Source organism: Aulonocara stuartgranti (genome assembly GCF_965226115.1).
Source record: "Aulonocara stuartgranti genome assembly, chromosome: 10".
Classification (NCBI taxonomy): domain Eukaryota; kingdom Metazoa; phylum Chordata; class Actinopteri; order Cichliformes; family Cichlidae; genus Aulonocara; species Aulonocara stuartgranti.
The window spans coordinates 5,734,714-5,757,495 of NC_138946.1; the positions used below are offsets into that span (position 1 = coordinate 5,734,714).

The window sequence follows — 22,782 nt, forward strand, 5'->3', positions numbered from 1 at the left end:
ACCCATCCTTTATGCTTGTCTCTGTCGGTTGCTTTCAGTGTAGGAGATTGAGGAACTGAAGCTTATTGTACTGCAGCACGCTGTAAATTACTCTGAGAGCTTTGCATAAAATGGAAAATGGAAAAGCGCAGTGATCCGGTGAGCTCAGATACCTAGCCGCCACCTGGAAAACACTTACAGGATGCTTATTAGAGCGCCCTTAGCTCAGCCAGTGAAGCATGAGACTCCTAATCTCCAGGTCACAGGTGCCTTTAAATTTCAAATGCACCCCTGGATACTTCTACATCATTACAAAGAATTGATTTATGACACCCAACGCATGCCAAGTTCCTCTGGTCAGGTGTATTTTTAGTGAACCGACTTTGCCTTAAACTATTATCTCAACCACCTCGACTTCAGCTAGGGTTTTTCAAGACTGCCTTAAAAAGTACACCTGTGTCACATTTACTGCTGCCAAAAAAACGTTTTCTGTTAATGGAAACAATGGTGCAATGAACACCTCATTGCAAACCACAGGTGGCAGAGACTCAAGCAACAACTCCTCTTCCAATAGCTCTCCAAACATTAAAACTGATGGTTTGATGGAGCAAAAATGACTCTATGGCCCGATAATGGCTGATTGAATCACTGCAGTGTACACATCACTGCTCAAGTATTTCTAACCGCTGACATTTTGTTTTTAACCCACAATTCTGCAAAGTCACCCAAGTCACACACCTTTGGAAAAAACCTGCAAAAACTTTTCCATGACATGGCATGCCAATTCATGTGAAGCGAGGTGGATTATGACGTATATGAGCGGGTGGAATGAACAAAAGTACTGACAATAACGCGAACAATTTTTCTCTTTGATAAAGAAACAAACCAAGCCCGTTTTGCAGACACGTTGATGTTTTGAAATCCGTGAAACATTGTCAAACTTCATGCTGCTGCTAATCAAAAGAAAACCTTCAGTTGCAATCCATTTAGAACTAATCATTGCAATCAGGGAATTGGCTCATTGAGAAAAAGTAAAATACATAAAAAGCTTGAAAAGAGGTGCAGAAGAAGCTCAGCAGAGACTAAAGCTCAATTAAATTAAATTCTATTTCTATAGCGCCAAATCACAACACTCACCTCAAGGCACTTTATATTGTAACGATCATACAAAAACAGAGAAAAAAAACCCAACAATGAGAGAACCCCAATGAGCAAACACTTGGCGACAATGGGAAGGGAAAACTCCCTTTTAACAGGAATAAGCATTCAGCAGAACCAGAAGACAAAAACAGGATGTCTGCCTCCCCAATCCAAACTGGGAACTGGTTCCACAGAAGACTGGTCTGAAAGCTGAAGACTCTGCCTCCCATTCTACTTTCAAATATTCTAGGAACCACAAGTAAGAAGTGTGAGAGCGAAGTGCTCTATTGGGGTGATGCGGTATTTTGAGGTCTTTAAGTTAAGATTATTCTAGAGAAATTCCTCTACATATTCTTAAATGTGGTCCAATTTAACCTCCTAGGACCTGGCGTCCACATATGTGGACATCACATTTTGGGTTATTTAGACCAAAATACTCAATTTTGCTCTACATGGGCCTGATATCCACTTACGAGGACATTATACTGCTACTGTTCTATCAAAATTTTAAACGAATATCCTCATATGTGGCTCTTATTTTTCTTAAAAACAAAAATAAGGTAAAAAAAATCTGGTAATTCTTTGTTTTTACATTCATCGGGCCCCAATATGCCCAAATATCAAAGAGAAATTAAAAATGTATGCTGTGGAAGAGTTCGGGTCTTAGGAGGTTAAAGGGAATCGCCACCCAGAGCAATTGGCACTCTTAATTTGCAAAAGCCGTGTTTTTATCGAGGCGTAATGGTTTTTATCATTTGGTTGAACAGCAAATGCAAACTTTTGTGAATCCTGCTAAAGAAGATGACTGTGTTGCAAAGAATGATGCAACGTCTTGCATTTATAAAGTTTTTGTTTAGAAGTCTCAAGTATCCAAAAAACAATAAGCCTGTGTTTAATGCATTCCTGTTCAACAACAACACTAATCAAGGGGCAAAAACTACACGCAGGTTATTCGTTTTTCCGTACTGATGGAGCAAACTACCACATACACAATGAGCCAAAACCTGCAAAACCACAAGCACGGCTGATAATTTCAAAAAAGTAAAACAAAACAAACTAACTAAAAAAACATATCAACTTTCATCGACACAATTTAGATACAAAACAGCAGCATTTCAATCCTCATTTCTGAAACACAGATAACCTGAAAAGTCAGCGTGACCAGAAATCTTGGCAAACTGCTGTTTGAGAGCATTTGAAGGGTGAGGTGACAAGCTGGCAGCAACCGGCTGATTCTGGTCCCTCCAATCATCTTTGTCACCCTGACAACTCAGTAGAAATGTGTCTCATACTCAGTGCTAAGCAACAAATATTTTAGGCAAAGACTTTAGATTTTCAGGTTATGCCATCAGGGCTCTGTCAGTACAAATTTATTCTGCTGGATTTCAGCACAAGTTGGTCTAGATCTCATGAAGAAGCAAAAGACAACAAGACACAACCTTAACCAAAGAAGAACTAAGGCAAGTTATCCATAGGTGCTTTTGGTTCCAGGGAAGTACCCCCTTATATGTGTCCACAAAGCTTAAAGTGGTTACATCAAAAGTCCTAAAAGCCCCATTTGTGGCATCTTTTTTAAGTTCTTGCCTCAAAGGATCCTCTTGTGCTGGAGAGAACCTACCTCTGAGTGGCACAAGTGGACACTGATTGGTCTAGATTGGCGCAACACTGCCAACCACCATATTAGAAAGGGAAAAAAAAAATCCAGGTTTGATATTTGTTGTGTCAGCAGCATAATAAGCAGACCTGGCATGCAATGAACACCGAGTTTAAATCTAGATGCAGATGTCCAACTCTGCAGGAGCAGAAAAGTTTTTCAGAGAAGAGACACCAAAGTGCTTTTTTTAAGCATCACATTTGATGGTGATTCCAAATATGCAGTTTTCATCTTCCAATGATGACCGAAATCAAAGTTAGTTTACATAATACTTCAAAATAACTGCCCAAATAAATGCCTGGAGGCATCGTGGGATGACTGCCAAGAGGAGAGACTAGCTTCTACAAGTCCACAAATAGCTCAAAAAGATGAAACAATACAAAGAAAAATGGATGAACAGTAAAGTCCAGACTAATTTGAGTAAATATGAAACAAATTTAAAATGCAATTTTGATATATTAGAAGCTTTTCTTTAATTTAATGCTGCCATTTCCTCTCAACTACCCGGGGCATCCACACAGAGCAAAGCACCGTATAAAGAAAAGGGCGACGCTGTAAGAGGACAAGTAAAAGAAAAACACCCTGCAACCAAAGCAGATCTCATTTGGTGCCGTTTCTGGGTGCGTTCTTGGGTACTTACAGGCATATGGTGGTAATGCAAAAACAAGGGATTCATTAGGCGGGCTTTTGGAGACTTCTCATTAGCAGCACCATGAGCTGTGGTTCGCCTCCGGAAGCATTCCTACTGTTTGTGCCAATGCAGACAAAAAAAGGCCTTAAAGGTATGCAGTTCTCAGAGGACCACCCCAGTGGGTAGTTACCCTCAGGCAGTTCCCAGAACTGTTTGATCCTACTGGACAAACACTCTGAAAAAAAAAAAAACCTGTCACACCAAAAATTGATGGGTTTGAGGTGTTTTCTATGGACCCAGCTAATACTGGTTTAGCACAGCTAGACTTGTATCAGTGTATCCGTTATGTGACAAAAAAAAAAACTAAAAGATGCTTCAGATGGTTTAAAAGCTCTGCCTACATTGTTTGGTGTCCTCCTAGCACTGTCTACACCACATGCAGCAAAGTAGCATCAAACCATGAAAAAAGATAGAAAAGAGTAAAAAAAGAATGTCACAGCAAGTTCAGGGCTTCTGTCAGAGTATTACTGGTCTAAGCTGGCCCACTGCTAAGCCTATAGATCTGATTTTCTTACTAACATATAAAGCTGCAACTGCAAAATTTCACAAATGTGTCTTATTAGCCTACGGTCGGTACCTTTGGCTGCCTTATTCCAAGAGGTCACCACATTAAGGCATTAAGACCCACATTAAGAGTTCACAAGCTTGTGATCCCCCTAGAACACCAGTATACCTGCTGCACTGGTGTGTATTGATGTAACGTCACTATTGTCATACAGTACCATTTGCCAAGGTGAAACGGCGAGCATAATGGCTTCACATTCCCAGAGATCTATCATGTCCCGTCTCCCTCACCTCACCCTCAACCTCTCACAGCAGATGGCTGCCCCTGCCTAAGACTAGTTCATCCTGTTAAAAGGGAGTTTTTCCTTCCCACTGTCACCAAGTCCTTGCTCATCCAGGGTTGTTTAATTGTTGGAGTTTTCTCTCTGTTCTTGCATAGTCTTTACAATGTAAACCATTTTGAGGCAATTTGGCGCTTAATAAATAAAACTGAGGGAAATGTGTTAACCACTACATGGACTGCTGTTGCCGTTTAACAGTTTGAAAAACTGCAAAGAAGTTTGAAAGAGAAAGATTAAACCAGTAGGTTCTCAGTCATCCAGGTCAGGGTAGACGTAGGAGCTTGTAAATAAAAAAAAGACGACAGGACTTCTTTAAGTTTGTGAAGACCTTTTATCTCTCAATTTAGAAAAGTCCCGTTACCTTCATTTTCAAGCTCTTAAGAATTACGTGTTCGGCATCCGTCAACTGGTCTCTCTTGATCTCGTTGCTCTCTGTGTATGCAGATATGTGCCTAGATCATCACATCTCATATCAGTCTGTGCCTCACGATTACCACTATATGGGGGTTCATACTGCTACATTAATTGAGTCCAACGTTAGGCTGTTCATGGGCCCTCGGGAGCCAGTAAAGCTGCCGGCGTTAACGACTTTCCTGGCAGGGACACTAAAGCTGCTCACCAGTTTGTGAATTACACAGCTGGAAAGTTAATAAACAATGACCCAATTATTTACTTTCTCATTGTGTGGCTATCGTACTGCGTGTAATACCAGCCAAAATATCAATATCAGAATTGTTTACTCCCTGAAAATAACATTAATTATTTAGAAATATTCAGTGTGATTCCCAAAAGGCCCCATTTCCTGTTTACATATGGATGTTAAGGAAAAATAAAATGATTCGACTTCATTTCGACGGCCAAACTTTTTGCACAGTATCGTCCGTGTGCAGGCACAGAGGGGGTGACACAACATCCCTGTTCTGAGAAGTTTGCTGAAACTTTGTTCAGCATTGTTAATGATTGCCTACAGTGTGGCATCTGCTCTCTGTTGCGCGCGCGCGCACACACACACACACACACACACACACACACACACACACACACACACACACACAGGCAGACTTTGTATTCAAGGGCCCTTTGCTGCTGATGCCCTGCCCAGGAATGTACAGCTGAACCTGCTCTCACATACAGTCCAGCTGATCCAACAGACACATATGTGCACACACGCACACACACATAGTATAAACAATTGAGCATGCCCAGCTATACCTCTGATGAAGACTCTGAGCAATGCTATCACTTTAACCATGATGGGAGGAAATTGATTTCCTCTCCCACGCTTCAAACACAGCTAACTGGGTCAGAGGTAAAAGTAAAAACAGAAAGCAAGGCAAAGGGGGGCTTTGAAAATGAAAGAACTTGAGAAAACCGGAGACAACACAACAACAACAACAACAACAACAACAAAAAAATGCTCATCTATTACAGTCCTCCTAAAAGGGAAAGTTCAAAAGAAAGTGCAGCACTAGGTAAGTTTACAGCTCATGATGGGGCTGGGGGGATGCCACTAATGTTTACATCCTGTCACACTGTCACAAGCACAAGTTCCTCATTGGGGACACATGCACACTACTTTCTGTGCGATGACACACTTGCTGGTGGTAATTCGATGAAAATAAAACAGTTCCCACATGAAAGCGCTCACAATAAAGTCTGCTGATATTTTTTTTATGTCTTTGCATAACCAGGTCATGACTTCTGGAGAAAGAATCTGTGCATCACCTCTACAGCTGATATCTCCAAAACTGGGCAATTCGCACCAAAGAAATCAAACTGGAACAACAATACTTCAGGCCATATTTTATTTTCTGAGTCACATTTTATCCTTTCACCATAATCAGCCAGTTTCATTTTAACTCCTAATGTGCAAGTCAGTGACGAAGCACCACATAAGCTGAAATGATAACTTTTAACAGTGTAAACAAATGTCTGCTTTGTGATTAATTTCACAATCAACTGCATTAAACTCCTTTAGCTACAGTTCCAAAGAGAGGTACATCTTTGAGATTTCACCGCCACAGAGGAAGGCATGAAATTTATTTTCTGGGTTTGTTTGGAGCAAGCAGAAAAAAAAATGTGACAGTTTGCACCAACTGTGAAAAACTTGAAACTGCAAAGAGACTAAAAGGCGAGGCTTGGTGAGGCGAGGCATCGACTCGGGTCTACAAGACCTCTCCACTACAGTTCCAACCGCATAAGTACAGTGCAGAGAAAACCACAGCAACAGGGTACATGAAGGTATGTGAACTTCTCAGCAAACTGACTTTGACCTCAAAAGATCACCTGCCAGTTGCACTGCTGCTTGCAACTTACAAAAAAAAGAAGAAAAAGGAAGAACTATACCTTTTTTGGTAGGTGGGGTACCCTAACAGAGAGACTTCTACTGCTCTGATGTTTGGTTTTAAACATTGTAGCATGTGGCATCTGTAAATACAGGTAGATGCTAATGAAAAACGGTAATTAAAGTACAAACCCTTTAAAAGCATTGCCGTTCCAGTTCCACACTGGCTGCAAAAGTCCTGCAGATTTACTGGATTTGGCAGAAAAAGTGCGTGAGAGCCAAGCTGTTGTACATGTGCTTTTAAAAGAGTCATCGAAACGTGGCACAAGTCATAAAAGTCATTCTCTGTTTAATGGATTCACTTGAGGCTAATTATAATCAGGCAAGGGAGCGGCCGTGACAACACCTCGCTCGGTTTCTTGCAGGCTGAAAGGATCTAATAACTGTTAAAAATGCAGAGATTACACAGAGTCTGAGTTTTGTTTTTAAAAACTGGTCTTTTTCAGTCACAAGGCTTCAGACAGATCTATTGGTCTCCACTTTCAGGTAAAAGCAAATCAGTCAAGCTGTTTCCCCTGGAGACAAAAGCACTTTTGACCGTTCATACAATTTTTGTTGTTTTTTTTATTTAAACAAAGCTGGTCGTGCAGGAATTTATAGTGAAGCTCCATCACGCAAAAGACAGGAAGAGGTGATGCTATAAAATCAAATGTTCTTGCTGTTCACTAAAGAAATGCTGAACTTTAAAAACAGGCAAGAACAAGCCTGTAAAGTTAGATAGAGGCCTCAAACATCCTTCCCATTTAAGGGTATAGTCAACCGGCTAGAAACACTGAGATCATTTCAACTTCCACATCAGCTCCACCGCTCAGAGAAATGTTTGTATAACTACACTTCCCCCTAGCTGCCTTACTCACCCTTCATTTGGCATAAACAGCAGTTATTCTCATTTTAGAATCTGCTGATCATTCTAAGAATAAGAGGAAATGCATGCATTGTATGCATATGAGAGATGCAGAGTTTTTTGTGTAGGGGAGGGTATTTGCATAGTACATACAGTACCTGCTCTATTATCATGAATGCTAGATGCATCGCGGGCCTCACAGAGAAGCACTAGGTGCATAAGTAAGATTGGCCATTTCCTATAGCTGTTAAAGGACTGTAGAAAAAAAGATAGCTTTAAACTAACTCATACATGTGTACAGGGTCTCTTACGCTGCAGAACCTCCGTATGTTCTCTCTATGCCTGTTTGGGTTCTGTCCGGCTACTCCGGCTTCCTCCCACAATCCAAATCAAAGTGTATGTTTGATGAATGGAGTGTGAATGGTTGTCTGCCTCTCTGTGTGTGACCTGCCCAGCCCTTACCCTGCCTCTAGCCCCATGGCAGCACCGCTCCTCGATTTGGATAAGCAGAAGAAATTGGATTCTACATCAAACAATCCACTATGCTCTCACCCATCACATAACGAAACATTTGCATGTGCTTTGGTGGAAACTTTGTAGGTGTCTAAGACTGACATCTCTTGACGGCCAATATTGCCACTGTCAACAAATCAAAGTCTGAATCAGGAGGTTGGAGGATGGAGTTCTATCAGCACCAAGACTGGGGTTCACATCCCATTTGGCACTTCTTCTGTTTTTCAATTTTCCATAGGGGACTTTGACATATTCAAATATTCCCTCCATCCATTTATTCAATTCAACACATAGAGACAGACAACCATTCACACCTATGGGCAATCATCACAAGAATCCCCAGTTAACCTGACCTAACATTATACTACAAATGATCGGAAATGCACTAAGAAGCTGTTTGTCAGCTACCATTAAACACAAAGGAGAACACTACTCACTGCTGGGTGTTGGACCTGTAAACTGAGTGCGCCCCAGCTCCTATTACAAAAACTGCAGAAATATGCAAAGTGAATGGATTAACTGTGCAAACACCACAATGTAAAGGTAGCATCTCACAGTCAATTTAAAGCAGATCTGATGGGTGGCAACGTCTGGAGAATAGCCAAATACTTCCAAGTAAAGGAGGATTTTCAGGCTAAAATATGTATCCCTTCTCTTCACTTTTGCTTTCACCCTGTAGTTAAGCTTAAGCACAGAAATTGAATATTAACCCTGCAGACTTCACCCCAAAAGTGGATTTAGTTTTTTGTTTTTTGTTTTGTTAGTTTTTTAGATTGCAGTGTTTTATGAAACGAAGTGAAATACAGTCCACTTTAGGTGCATGCCTAAGCCAAAAAAAGGGGGGCAACACAACTGGCTTCATGCCTTTGTGTGTGCACATAAGCTAAAAAGTGTCTACTTCACAACTTCCTATTACATAGTAAATAATCTGTTCCAGATGGTTGCGAGCCTTCATAATAACTGTCATTTAATCAATGAACCAATCATCTCCTGGATGACTTCTTCTGGTTTCCGTCATTGCAAATTCAACATCGTCCAGCACTGAAAAACAACAGCTGTATTTCACACAGTCCTCCACCTGCCACCCCCCACCCTCTCCACGCTAACACGGGATGTGATGTCATAGGCGTTTCACTACACATAAGCTGAAATTGAATTGATGAACTGATGCCAGTGTGTGATCTGGCATCTGCTGCACTGTACGCTGCATGTCACCATTGGTCGGTCATGCAGATCCACAGATCAAAGTTCACTGCTTTATCAGGAAACCTGAAAGTGCTGCACCAAACTGTGGCTGGGGCTTCATCACCTATCTACCCAGCCAGCCAGCCAGCCAGCCATCAAACAAACAAACAAACAGATCTGAAGCTGCAGTGATGATATACTCCACACGCCAAGTTTCATTTAGTTTCGACCAGCACCGCCATCCTGACTGACACTCAAAACGAACGCCGCTGAAGCGCAGAGGGTAACATCTCGGCAGCAGGAGCCCGGTGCAGAGTTAAGCTGGAGGCAGTGCACCTGGCTGCTTTCCCAGAGTTGTGTTTGAAAAGAGGCTGCTGGCCCTTTAAAAGCTAAGATGGTGTCCTGCAAGCTGCATTTGCTGCCTTCCGTTTCCTTCCTGCCTTTCAGAGATCGCAGAGCATTCAAAATTGAACCTGAACTAACCTGGCGCACAGAGGGAAAGCCAGATACACAGGACACACACAAACACACACACAAGGAGGATTTTGTTTTCCTTTTTCTGCATTAGAATTAGAGGACTCTCGGAATGATGTTATTGCAATGCAATGAGGTCGCTGTTACAAAACTCTTCCACTAATTTGCAAAATAAACTGCCTGCAAGGACACACTTGTGACTGTTATAGAAGCACAGGCTATATTCGCTCACTGACAGTCATATTTTTGGCTCATGTTGGGTTGACAATGTCAACTCTGCTTGTGTACAGGCAGATCACCCACACAGGTAGATGTTTCTTCTTCTTTTTCTTTAATTCCTCCACTGACCAGGGCAAAGCCAATAACGTGCACTTACTTTCTTGTTACGGGTCTCCGTGTGCATCTCGGTTGCCGGAGCGGTGCAGCGGCGGAGGGGTGGAGCAGCAGGAGCAGGAGGGGGTCGGTCGGGGCTTTGGGTGTAGCTCTATCTGAATCAGAACTGTCAGGGAGAGAGAGGAGGGCTTTTTTGGGGGTGCTAGTTTTCCACCTTTACAGTCAAATATTTCGGGATATAGGAACACGATCCCTGCCTCTTCCAGTGTTTCTTTTCAGTTCATATCCGCGGCGTCGAAGGCTCCCTGTGCTTTTACCCCCCCAAAAAACAAAAAAAAAAACAGCCAGTCTCTCTGTGTCTCTCCCTCTCTCTCTCTGTCGGCGTGTTGTTGCCGTGTATTCAAGGGCTGGGCTCTCTCTCTCTGCCTTTTCCTCCTCCGCCTCTCCCTGCTTGTGACCCCACCCTGCGTCCCCACCCCTCATCTCTCTGTCAGTCAGGAGCTGCGCAGCCCTGCAGAGGAGCGGGGCCGCTCTGCCGGCGACCCGACACCGGCAGCGGGCGGGCGGGCGGGCAGTGCAAGAGGAGCTGCTGCAGAAGCACCAGCGCACAAATGCAAAGAGAGAGGCGTGGAGGTGTGGGGGGCTTTAATTGCATCTACCAGCACTGCTCTCCACATTACCTCCTCTCCCATGCACCAATGCTGTGCTGCAGCAGCTTATTGCCCACGGATGATGATGAAGAGAAACACCCATGTCACCTTACTGACGTCACCCAGCAAGCTAATTGAGGACACTTAAGCTGGGCGGGGAGGGTGGGGGCGTTAGGAAATGTATCGAGGCTTTGCAGCATTCGGTTTGATAAATGTGACACCGTGCACAGCCAAGATGGAAGGAGGAGAGGCACAGCCAGTTCGGGTGAAAGATGTAGTCATAACCACACCCTCGGTATTAGAGAGGGGTGTGGCAAGTGCGAGGGCGTTATTATGTTTTTCTTTTCTTTTTCTTCAATAGGGATTTTGCACAAAGGAAAAAATGTAGTCTGCATGTCAAGACTGATGAGGATTTGCATATTGAGCGCAAAACGGAGCCAAATAATGCAGAGGAGATGTGCAGTGTGTAATGTGCAGTCTAAGAACCTCAGGCTTTTTAGTAATCCCGGTTTTGCATTAAAAATGTTCTTGCTGGGGGGGGTTCTCCGCAAATACCCATAATTTGGGGTTAGGTTAATATCACACATAGGTGCGATACGCTGTCTTTATTAATTCAATTCAATTCAATCTTTATTGGCAGACTACATGTCCATAAAAACAAGACAAGAAACACACACACACACAACTCCCCCCCCACACACACACACACACACACACAACACAAGGTATACCATTAAATATATATATGTATATAAATAAGTATATAAAGCATTTGTAAAAATATAAAACCATAATATACATAAAACACAATTACTTAAAATAAATCAATAAATACACAAACACAATTCCCACAACTGTAAACATTAAAACGGTGCTAGCAGTTTAGTTTCTGTTGGACTACATTTCCCATGATTCCACACCGGAACTGACAATTCTGCCAGGAAACATGAGGAGGTAAACAAAACTTTCAGTTATCCTTGTTGTATATTACTCATTTCAAACATTTGTGCCACTTGAATCAAACACGTTGGGTTTTAGACCCCGGTCAACGACGCTGTAAGGAAAAAAAATAACAATGTAAATCCGTTACGTACCTTTTACGTCTACCTCAGGATGTTGTCATGGAGATAGCAGCTAAACTCATGTAGCGTTAGCTCATCTGTCAGGCTAGCAGCTTTACAAACTACTTTTACATGTTTATTCAGCACTTCTGTAGATTACTGTTAAGCACGGACCGTCTCCCGTCTCGTGGGAGAGTCTCCCGTTACCTTCGATCTGGATAATGTTAAAAAATCTTTTTAAAAAATAACAGAAATACGTTAGCGTCATCTCCTGCACACCAAAAGCAAGGTGAGGTTGTATTTTGGCTTCCTCTGTAGTGGGATAGCATTGGGCTTTTTCAGAGCAACCACTCATGTTGTATTCATACAAATGCACCGTGAACAAAAGCACAAATAAAGTATGATTATGTACCTTCTAAATTCAAAAACTGCTAAATATCTAAATAAAAATAAGCAGAATTCTTTGCACTGGAGAAGCATGCCCTACAGAGTTTACTAGTTAACGTAGGCTAATTTACCTGGGGCTGAAATCACGCTGTACAACAGTGCGGGGAAAAAGGTGTGCAACTGCTCCGAGGTCTGTTTTCTGTCGTTTGGTGGGTGTGTCAGGAGGGCTACCCAATGAGGAGTAACCAGGACGGACAGGATTAGGAATGCGTGTGTCACAGAGACAGGTCAGGTTGAGCAGCTTGGAGACATGGCATAGTCTGGACGTGAGCAAAGGAGGGATAGTGGATATAATGGACAAAGGATGATGAAGATGGAGCTTCCTGGCAGGGGGAAAATAAGATGACTGCAGAAAGGATTTATGGATGTAGTGAAGGAGGACATGCAGAGGGCCGACGTGACGGAGGAGGAATAGGATTAATAGATGAGATGGAGGCTGTGGTGAAAGTGTTCAAATAGTCCAAAAACCTACCTTCTGGTTCTTTTCCCATTCACATTACCTTACCCTGAACGTGTGTGCGTGTATTCTTCAGGTAATGTGATAGACATAGAGATGTTCACAAGTAGCAGATTTGTGTTACATCAGGGTCGTTCCGTCTCAAATCATCAGATTTTTAGATCATTTTCTGCTCGACCAGCTCCAATTAATTTGACATATATGTTGAGTTCTGTGAAATTTTAGCTTCAGTATTAAATACCTTCATAGATATTTATTTTTAAAGAGGCCTATCCATCCACTTCTTTTTGCACTTTTGCATTTGAGCGTGAATATCTCAAAAACTAAAGCCTGAAATTTTTTCTGGCCTTTCTTACTTAATACAGGATCTGCTTTATGGTGGATCGAAAATACAGTAAGGAGAGGTAACAGGAGCAGCAGTATGTCAGATCATTTAAATGTGTGCAGGAGATGCAGAAGAGAGTGGAAAAACACAAACACAAACACCATAGTTTCCATTTAAATAAACATGTATAAATCCATGTTCACCGGGTGCAACATCCAAGCTAACGCGTATGTAAGTCTATACGTTTAATAGATGTCAAAAGGTCACTGTACAAGTAGACTTTGATGTTTCTTCACATCCAGCTGTTGTCTAAGGAGGTTGTAAAGAGAATGGCTGGACTTCTTTAAGTTTTGTGAAAACGTTTCACCTCTAATACAAGAGGCTTCTTCAAACCGTGGAGAGTCCCAGGTATATGAATCCTAGAGAGGGTTGTCCGTCAAGAGGGTTGTTGACCCACTATTAATCGTGTGCCTCATCACATGAGCCAAGGTGATACCACTGTAAAACTTTGCCTCACCCTATTATGTCACTTATTGAGGTCACCAGACGCAACATGTGAGTGGGGGTTGAGATGCCTGGGAAGGAATCTCAAGACTACATCGTAAGTTGTGGAACTGAAGTAGACATCTTCCCAAAACGTAAAGAAGTCCAGTCGCTTTCTTTCCAGGCTCCTTAGACTCCCATGACTTAGAGGAATGAGACATACACCCAGGTGTTGTTGAGATTCTGGCATCTAGAGATAAGGCATTTGTGGGAAGTAGGCAGAGCTGTTTGACAAACTGTTGGCTGTAGTGGGTGTTTTAGGCTACCTGGCTAAGGACGCTTAGTTTTGGGTGAAATAGACATTATAAATGATAGACACAGTGAAGTCAACTCAGACGTGCCTTAAACCTTTATTCTGTTTAATGCGCAACAGAACAAAAGACTTCCAGTCCTGTAGAAGTTAAGAGAAAACTGGCTTGTGCTCTCGTTCTCTTTGACCTCAGTGAACACTTTCCTGATGACCTGATGATTGGCTGAGTCACTAGTTTTGATCAATGTTTAATAGAATAATAAGATCTTTTTGTGAATTTTGGTCTTTCTAAGAGTCAGAAAGGATGAATGTCCAGTATGTGTTCGTAATTTAGTGAGGATGCAGTTTTTCCAAACGCGCCCTTAATCCTCACGCATGGTCTCAAAACACCAAGACATCGACAGCAAAAACACGCACCTCAAGGCTTCTGAACGAGACTTCACTAACCAATGGGTGATGTCATGTTTGCAATATAAATTGCATGTGGCTGATGCAAGCTATCTCCAGTCTATATTTAAGTCATAATTTTTGCCTGAAACTTCTTGAAGATGTTTTTTTGAGAAAAGAGTCTTATGTGTTATCCAATAATCCAGTACTACATCTTTAAAACAAATTTTATAGAATGAAATCTAATAATGATGCACCAGTGCTCAAATGAGCATCGATGGTAAGGAATATGTGTGCCCATGTTTGTCTCCTAGCTAAAAAATCAAGAAGATGATATGCCAGAGAATTGAACTGGCACTTTTACTCAAAGCAAAACAGTACTTTTTCATTCAAAATTGTAAGATTATTTCTTTAACCTTAAAACAAGTCCCACAGTCCTTCAGTGCTGCAGACAACCCCAGAGTCTGGGACAAGCAGTAGATATGACAGTGTGACCTCCTGCAGGGCATCTACATACATATATCAGTGCATATTGCAAAAACCTACTGCAAGCTTGCGTAATATTCTGTGTTTTGTGAAGATTTATAATTCCAAACTAATTCTGGCACTTGATAAAAGCATTTATAATGTAGGGATAGGCACTCCAAGACAGTATTTACTTTACAATAATTTACCAAGTAAAATGTTTAATGATTTGCTGAAAAAAGCAGGTATTTATTGGTAATAGAGGTAGGGATTTTTCAAAAACACAATGACAAAAAACATATATGCGTCTGCTGTCGGCCAGATTCTCAATTTAATAAAAAAATACAAATTAGCATCAACAGTCTCTAATGTCCATATAATACAGCCATGTTTATTGAATTCACAAATCTGCAATGGCCTGGTATAATTGCTCATATTAGATCATTTAGATCATTTTTCTAGCAAAAATACCCATTATCGCTAATGTGAGGACTTTCTCTGATTCTCTGTGTTTGTGTCTTCCTTTAGTCCTGTGGGGTTTTCATCTCTTAGCAGTTGTAAGTAGAGCAGGGCGATATGACCAAAAATATTTATCACGACATACATTTGAAAATTTGCGATAACGATATAACTGACGATATAATTGACACTAGACAAATTTATATTTATATTATATTATAAGGGGCACTGTCGATTTTCAGAAAAATCAAAGGATCGATTTTAAGTGTGCCGTATTTTCCAAAAAACACGGTAATAACGACGGCCCGCTAGCATGCTCTACCAAAGATAGTGCTTTGTTGTGTGTCTGACGGAAGAAAGCCAAACCAGTTCCACACCACTGAAGTTTTTGCATTTTTACAAACCAATTCTGGTTCATCCGTTTCATTTAACAATCCGCTTTCGCCCTCCTCATTCTCCGTCGCCGCCATGCTTTTTCCGCCATGTGTGTATGAAAACAAAGGCACTGCGCATGTGCGTTTTACCCATATTCTATCGCGATATTTCATTTTCTTATCGTTGCCCAACATTATACCGGTATTACTGTCAACAATGGCCCAGCACCAGTTGTAAGCAGGTGATCTGAGGTCATTTTTCACAATGTTGTTAATTTTATTTTGAGAATTCCGGGAAGCTAAAATAAATACAGATGTTATTACTGTTGTTTGCATCAGATGTGGTTTAGTGATTTCAGGCACTTTTTCTAGAAAGCCGTACTAGTTGACACCTCCAACTTGATTCAGTCTTGTGAACTTAGTTGTGGCCTTTTTAGCCAGTTTTAAAAGGTATATCTCTTTTATATCAGCATCCAGTGAGTCTCTGAACTGCTGTGTGTCTGTGTTAAATTTGTCAGAGTGACCCGGCGACCCTGTGAGGATGGCCCGCTGCTGGAAGAGCAGGAGACCGAGGGCCAGCGGCAGCTGCATGGCCTCTTGCTGCAGCAGCTCCACACTGACGTCGACATTGAACGGTCAGAACAGGAGAAAGCATTATACATGATGTCTGCATAACGTTGAGGCACAGTGCAAAATTTAGAGTCCAGTATGGTGAAATATCACATCATGTACACAAACTTCAATGTTTGTCCCTAATGTCATGTAGATTTTCTTTCAGTTCTGCAGTTATTAAGTGAACTGAGGACAAGTAGTAGATATGACACCTCATCTACATCTACCACACTGTGACCTCCTGCAGTGCATTAGCATCTACACAAATGCTGTATAGCAATATATTCTGCAAAAACAGACACTATGCACTCACTGAAAGGTACCCTCCAAAAATTAAAAAAATAAAGATAAATACAATAACAATAATAATAATAATAATAATAAATGCATAAGATAAATATACATATTCAGACTTTCAAACACATGATCAGATATTCATTCCTGCATACACACGTTAGAAGAACAAGAGCCAAAAATAATCTTTCACCCTTTCAAACCTAAGATTCAGTAGACCTGATGAGCTGTGGAAGTCTGTTTCAAAATTTAGGAGATACAACTTGAAAAGTTTGATCACCTCTTGATTTAAATGGCAAGAAGTTTAAATGCAGTAGTTTAGTGCTTTGTATATGTGTTCCCCACTTTTCAACCTTTGCAATGTTGGAATTGCACTCAGTTTCTTTGTATGTGTTAAATGTTACAATGAATTAAAGATATTCTATTCTAAAGTAAGGGTGTGGAACAGCTGAAGGACCCTGATCACCTGTGAACCCTGTCAATATTGACATAAAATCCATAAATTGTCTTTTAATTCAGCTCAGTTTTAAATCTAATACTGATATCATTTATTGGTCAAACTGAAGTCAGATCTGCTTGATATATATTTAGTTTTGGCGAGCTTGTGGTTTACCTCTCGCTGGATAAAATTCGTGTCACACAGTTATAATATATAAACATTAAAGCGAGAGAATCAGACCTGTTTTTGTGTTACTCAGTGGGAGGACAAAGCCATGCCGTTTCAATTGTACTGAACGCTCTGTGCTTTATAAAAGAAAAATCCCACACTCTTCTTACTGTGAGGTGCTTCGAACAAAAGCGTCAGATGCTGTGTCATGTTATCCTCACTGTCCCACAGAGCAGCACAGCCCTCGGGGCTACAGAAACACACACAGTCTTTTCTCTTTCTAAAACATCTGAAGCCGCCATGTGACCTTTAAACCAGAGTCTCAGATAAGGCTACAGCTGCTTTTCCAGAGCTTAGTTTTGATCTCGTTCTGAAATCATTTTTGTCTAACAGATGTGTAGCCAAGAGGCAGTGCTTCGCCCCAGCGGCGCTTTATCGGCCGTTTGGGGAGCAGGCAGCGGGAGTGAAGAGCCTTTCCCAGTTCCAGGCCCTGCAGGATGGGGAGAAGGAACTGGCCAGCCTGCGGGAGCTGGGCCTGAATGACACCGAGATCCAGCTGTGGCAGAGCAGAGATGCACCAGAGACAGCAGAGAAGGTAAAACATCCCCGGAGGACAGAGAGGCGGCTCCAAACAGCAGAGGCTGGGTTTGTTTTGTGGTGTGGAGTGTTTCCACACCACAAAACATGTTGTGAGTCCATTATACAACTGTGTCAAAGACTTTTCGGAAAAAGTGTCCAAAACCTTTTTTTTTTGGGAAACCTGGGTAAACGAGATAGTAGAGTTTCTCCAACATGATCATGTATTTAAGTTTTCACTGGTTAATGCGTAACTTAAATCTCAGAGACTTTGAGGTTTTTCCTTATGAATTTGTGGGGATCTTTTCACCAATTTCATCTCAGAGTATGCACAATTTTTTTTTATTGCATCAATGTAAGAGTTTCTCGAAAGTTTTGAGGGATTATTTTTAGAGAAAAACACTCAAGCAAGGCTAATGCACATGTCCTTTACATGAATGCCTTTCTTCCCACACAGTCCCACGGTGTGTGTGCAGCTCCAGGTGCAAAGGAAGAGCGCCTGCAGGCAATTAAAGACAAAATCGCCGCCCGGATGGAGCTTCTGTCCCGCCCACAACGCTTTGCGTCCAGCCGGCCGCTGTCACGCCGGGAGATGGAGATTGAACAAGCCCTGTTTCATGGGAATGACCGCCTGGGTTTCCTCACAGCGCTCTATCATCGAGGTACAGAGTTGTTGGTGAAAAAGAAGTCACAGGTCAAAACTCAAATATTACACTTTAGAGTCTTGATCGAGAGCATTACAGCAGTTTGAAAGAGTTGCCGGAATAGGGATTGTATGATTTTGACTTTATGGGCCATACATGATACCTTTAACACAGCTTCAGTTCTGTTTTAGAAGTGACTAGTTGTGGTTTCTTTGTGGAACTGATAGTAAGGAAGCTCCAGTGTTGACCTCTCATCTGAGAGGCAACAGCTGCTTTCACTTTGAAAATTATTAAATTATATTTAAAAAGTGAACCCTTCCTTATTTTGAGCCATAAATATACTTTTACAGCAATGAGGTCATTGTTTGTACAAGCTGAAACTTCAGGCGGCTCTAAAGACGTCACTTCAGGCAGTTTTTTCTACTATTAGGTCTATATCATGTAAAAAAAAAAAAAAAAGCGGATATCCCCAATCTAAACATTTGAAGCACGCAAGCCCCGCCCACATGCTGTTCAAGGGGCAGCCATTCAGGAGAAGAAAGTTTGAAGTAACCATCAAAATTAACCGCTACTGACTTACAACTGTGTACTCTTAGCAGAGAAAAATAGATGAGCATTATCAGCCTTGCTGGCTCTGATTCCTGCTCTGCCATATGGGGTCCCACAAGGCTCAATTTTAGGGCCACTGCTTTTTGCACTTCTTCTTTTTGGATTCATTCTTAGAAAGCATGGGATCTATTTTCACTGCTATGCTAATGATACTCAGATCTATGTCCTGTTAAAGTGGAAGGATGGCTTTTCAATTAAAATACATCTTGTAGGTCTTGATGACATGAAGTCTGGCTTTTTTGAGGTAAGGAGCTTGGCAAAGATAAAACCTATCCATTCTAGGCAGCATTTGGAGACAGTAACCATTTGAGATCTCGACTGGATTACTTTGGACAAAGCCAGTCTTCCCTCTTATGTCTTCGCTTAGTTAAAAAAGCTGCATCGTGCCTTTTGCTTTACATGTAAATAAAGGTACATAGCACCTGTTCTGGCCTCACACCATTGGTTGTCTGTGCTCTTTAGAGTCAGTTTCAGAGTTCTCGTATTTGTCTTTAAATCCTTAAATGGTCTTTTCTGAGCTGCTTTACCTCTACACTCCTGTCCAAGCTCTCAGGTCATATGACCCGTTGCTCCTACATATACAGAAGTCTAAGCAGGAGTTCAGAGGGGACAGTTACCTAAGTTGTCCATTTTGAAACACATTTATCTTCCCCGTCCTTTGACCCAGCATGAGACAATAATTGTACTTGTTTTTACCGTAGTACGGTATGGTATTTCAAAATGTAAAAGAAATCTGCAGTCATCTGTCATAATTGTGTCATGTCAGGAAAGTGTAACCTGTGTTGTTTCCATCACAGATGAAGATAAGAAGGAGAACCAACAGGGGGCGTCATCCTCTGACCCACTGGACTCTATCTATAGAGAAGTTCTCAGGGAGCAGGAGGTGAAACAAGCTTCACAACACAAATCTGAGGGAGAACCGACAGGAGCGCCACACACAGCTGAATCTGACCAATCACAAAACCAACAGACAGACAGAAATCAATCGAGAGACGCTTCTGACAGTCCGTCAGACCTGCAGGCTGGAAACAGTCGCTCATCCGTCCAGACAGACTCAGTTTCAGACACCTCAAATCAGCAGCATGTTGAAAACAAACCAGAGCATCTGCGACTGGCTCCTCCGAGACAGATTAATATAAGCCAGCCAATCAGCAGCTTGTGCGGAACAGCAAAGGTGGGGCCAAGCAGACCACTGACTGTGACGGGGGAGATTGTGACAATTACAGATGAAGAAATCCTAAAGAACCGGGAATCAGAAGAAGGGATCCGGAGCATTCCAAGGTTCCGAAACTACCAGCCGGGGAAACCCTCCAAGGTCTCAGCAGCTACCTTTGTAAACCTCACACTTTCACGATGATCCTGAAAGATCAGTTCCTTTATCTTTAGGGCAGCTGTGGCACCAAATGATTATTTCCACAGTTTCTGCTCTCAGCACTTCCCAGATTGTTGTTTCTATCTAACATAAAGGCATTACATCATCTGAAAGTGTGCACATCCACCTCTGCGTGTGGTGTATTTATTCCCTGTTCCCCATAAGGATAACATTAAAGGCACAGTGAAACTGTATGTTGGCTGCACAGTAGCGCTGCTAAAATGACACATTAAAATGGAACAAATCATCTCACAGCAATTAACAACCTTTAAGATGTGCAGGTTGAGAGGCACTCACTTGTAAATTGAGCTTGATGATAATTGTTGTATACTGTAATTATAGTTTCCTGCGAGCACATCCAAGCTGCAGCTGGAAACAGAGGGCCACATCCTGGTATCATCAGATATACTTTCAACACGACACAGTGCGACAGTCAAGAGATGGGCGCTACAGAACATGACCAGCTTCACTGTGCTTTCTCTCTCTTTGTGTAGGTCCTGTGTGTGAAGAACCTGAGCCCACAGGCGTCAGTGGCCCAGCTGGTGGCGCTGTTCTCCAGATTTGAGAGGATGGACAGGCCCCCGGTGCTTTACCGGGTGCTGACTGGGAGGATGAAGGGTCAGGCTTTCATCACTCTGCCAGGTGAGAAAGATAAGAGGTGAGAGTCGGGTGGTCTGAGGGCAAAATTATCTGCAATACAGCTAGGTGTGCAGCAGGGGGCGTTCAAGGAGATAGTACTCAATGAACGGGACAGCTAAAGTAATTCTTTACACTAGTTTCTACACAAAAAAAACTACATGTTGTTTCAGTTTTTGCAAGTGTAGCATCGCAAATGAGTCTGCGCCCAAAATGCTGACATTCTGCTAAAGCATGATTGGTCCAGCTGGTTTTTACCAAAAAATCCAATTTGTTGATGGGACCACCTCAATGGCTGAAAGAGGGGCATGTTAAACAGCATGTTAACAAGTATGCTTACAGCCTATGGATGGACTTTCTCCACTCCACTGAAGGGGAATGGGGGTTTTTATGACTCGTCCACCTGGATATTAGAGTTAGGGGCATGGCTGCTTTGTCTGTGAGGCGTTAGAGCGTGTTATTGTTTGTTGGGCCTCCCCTTATGCTTACTAAAGAAACCTCTTTTATTCTCACTATGGATGGCACCTGGCACAAACAGTAACTAGGCGTTCGAGGCGTAGTTAAACCACAACAGAAACCTCCCTGTGTGTAAAAGAGCAGGTGGTTGTGTAGTGGTTGAAGGGGATTGGTATCAGGAGGCTCCTGCTCCAAATTCTCTGCTGCTACTGGTGGCTTCATGCCTGAAATCAAAATGGCGGAAGCCACGAAAGCAGCTCGTGGTGCTATGGCGTGCCTAGGCTTAACAGAAAAGTCTTTTACTACAATCAACATCAATCCATGCACATTCTGTCTAGAAAAAACAAAAACATGATAAATTGATGAAAATTGGCCACAAGAAAACCTTACAGAGATTCAAAACACATACATTACATTTGTTCTGCAGCTCCACGGGGGTCCTTTCATTCCAGACTCTCCCCTCATGAAACCGGAAATCCAGAGAGTGGGAGTTGTTATTTTCCTTATTTAGTTTTTTGGTTCTTTCCTTGGGGTGTTACTTGGCATGTTTCTTTTTCTTTGGCAGATGCTGAAACGGCCCAGAATGCCTTGCAGTTAGTCCACAGATACCGGTTGCTTGGGAAACCTTTGGTGGTCGAATTTGGCCGTGAACGACAGGAAGAGGAGAAACAGAAGGAGAAGGAAGGGCAGGAGGAGAAGAAATAAATAAACAGAAGAAAAATGTTTTTTATGTAAATTAGACTGTTGTGAATGGCTGAAACTAATGTTACAGTGTACTTATTTTTTGTGGATATAAAGTTGGATTCGTTGGCTTATTATTATTATCAGCAGCGCCTGTGTGTCATTTATTTTGATAATTAACGTATTTAAATGATCCAGAATCTTAAAGCATCCAGTAACACAAATCTGTTTCTCGGGAAAAGCTTTTTGTTTTTCGAGTCAGCTCAAGCATCTGATTCATGTCACACGAAGAGACTTCACATGAACTTGTTTCATATATAAAAACGCCCTTCATCATTTCACATCATTACTGTATCTACTTTAGAGTTTATCAAATGTTCTCTTTCTAGATTATTTAAAGCAATAATTATTTTATGACTTGTAGCAAGATTTTTTTGAAATGTCTTTTTTTGTTGTGAAACTAACTGAGCAAGCAGTCCTAGTCGATGCACACAATCCACAGTTTTCAGCTTATATACATTTTCTTACAGCTGCTTTATTTTCCACTGCAGTTTAACACGCAGGGCTTCTGTGAAGGTTTCATTAGTGGTTTAGGTGTGAGTTTACTGCTATTCCATATGTGGGCACTAGATGGAGCCATTCGGTCATTAAGGTTAAGAGAAGTTGACTGGATATGAAGTAGCAGCTTTTTGAGAGACTAAAAACTAAAATCAAGGTTGAAAAAAAAACATTTTTTGTTAACTTAAATAAAAGTAAAAGCTAGACTTTAGAAATTATTTTATGAAACTAACAAAAATAAAAGAAATAAGCAGGAAACAATAGTTTTACTCTCTGTCACAGCCAGCATGTGGTATGTTTACTTTGGGGTGCTATAT

The 22,782-nt window shown here is 41.7% G+C and overlaps 2 protein-coding genes across 5 annotated transcripts in view; one reads left to right on the forward strand and one right to left on the reverse strand.

Moving 5' to 3' along the window:
* The window catches only part of klf8 (Kruppel like factor 8), an 85,869-nt gene extending 75,381 nt beyond the window's left edge, over positions 1-10,488 (reverse strand). Inside the window, exons 1-2 of one of the 3 annotated variants that reach the window (XM_082549933.1) lie at positions 10,046-10,488; positions 6,656-6,736 (exon numbers count right to left, since the gene is read on the reverse strand). In XM_082549933.1, coding sequence (XP_082406059.1) covers positions 6,656-6,736; positions 10,046-10,072 — 108 coding nt within the window. In that variant the 5' untranslated portion in view covers positions 10,073-10,488. The remainder of the gene's footprint in view (positions 1-6,655; positions 6,737-10,045) is intronic. The other 2 variants (XM_082549932.1, XM_082549934.1) reach the window with 2 other exon arrangements.
* A 1,026-nt stretch (positions 10,489-11,514) lies between these two features.
* Positions 11,515-22,053, forward strand: rbm41 (RNA binding motif protein 41). 2 transcript variants are annotated; one of them, XM_082549930.1, is made up of 8 exons: positions 11,515-11,606; positions 15,939-16,055; positions 17,327-17,528; positions 17,967-18,171; positions 19,560-20,077; positions 20,477-20,527; positions 20,629-20,776; positions 21,792-22,053. In XM_082549930.1, the coding sequence occupies exons 1-8, from the start codon at positions 11,599-11,601 to the stop codon at positions 21,929-21,931; spliced, it is 1,389 nt and encodes a 462-aa protein (XP_082406056.1). In that variant the 5' UTR covers positions 11,515-11,598; the 3' UTR covers positions 21,932-22,053. The 2 variants fall into 2 exon arrangements, with proteins under 2 accessions (XP_082406056.1, XP_082406057.1); XM_082549931.1 differs by lacking the exon at positions 20,477-20,527 and having other exon boundaries at positions 11,516-11,606.
* Positions 22,054-22,782: the final 729 nt, after the last annotated feature.

Coding starts and splice junctions, on each gene's coding strand:
- rbm41 (XM_082549930.1), top strand. Junction 16,056..17,326: donor ACTGACGTCGACATTGAACG/GTCAGAACAGGA, acceptor TTTGTCTAACAG/ATGTGTAGCCAAGAGGCAGT. Junction 20,528..20,628: donor AAACAGAGGGCCACATCCTG/GTATCATCAGAT, acceptor CTCTTTGTGTAG/GTCCTGTGTGTGAAGAACCT.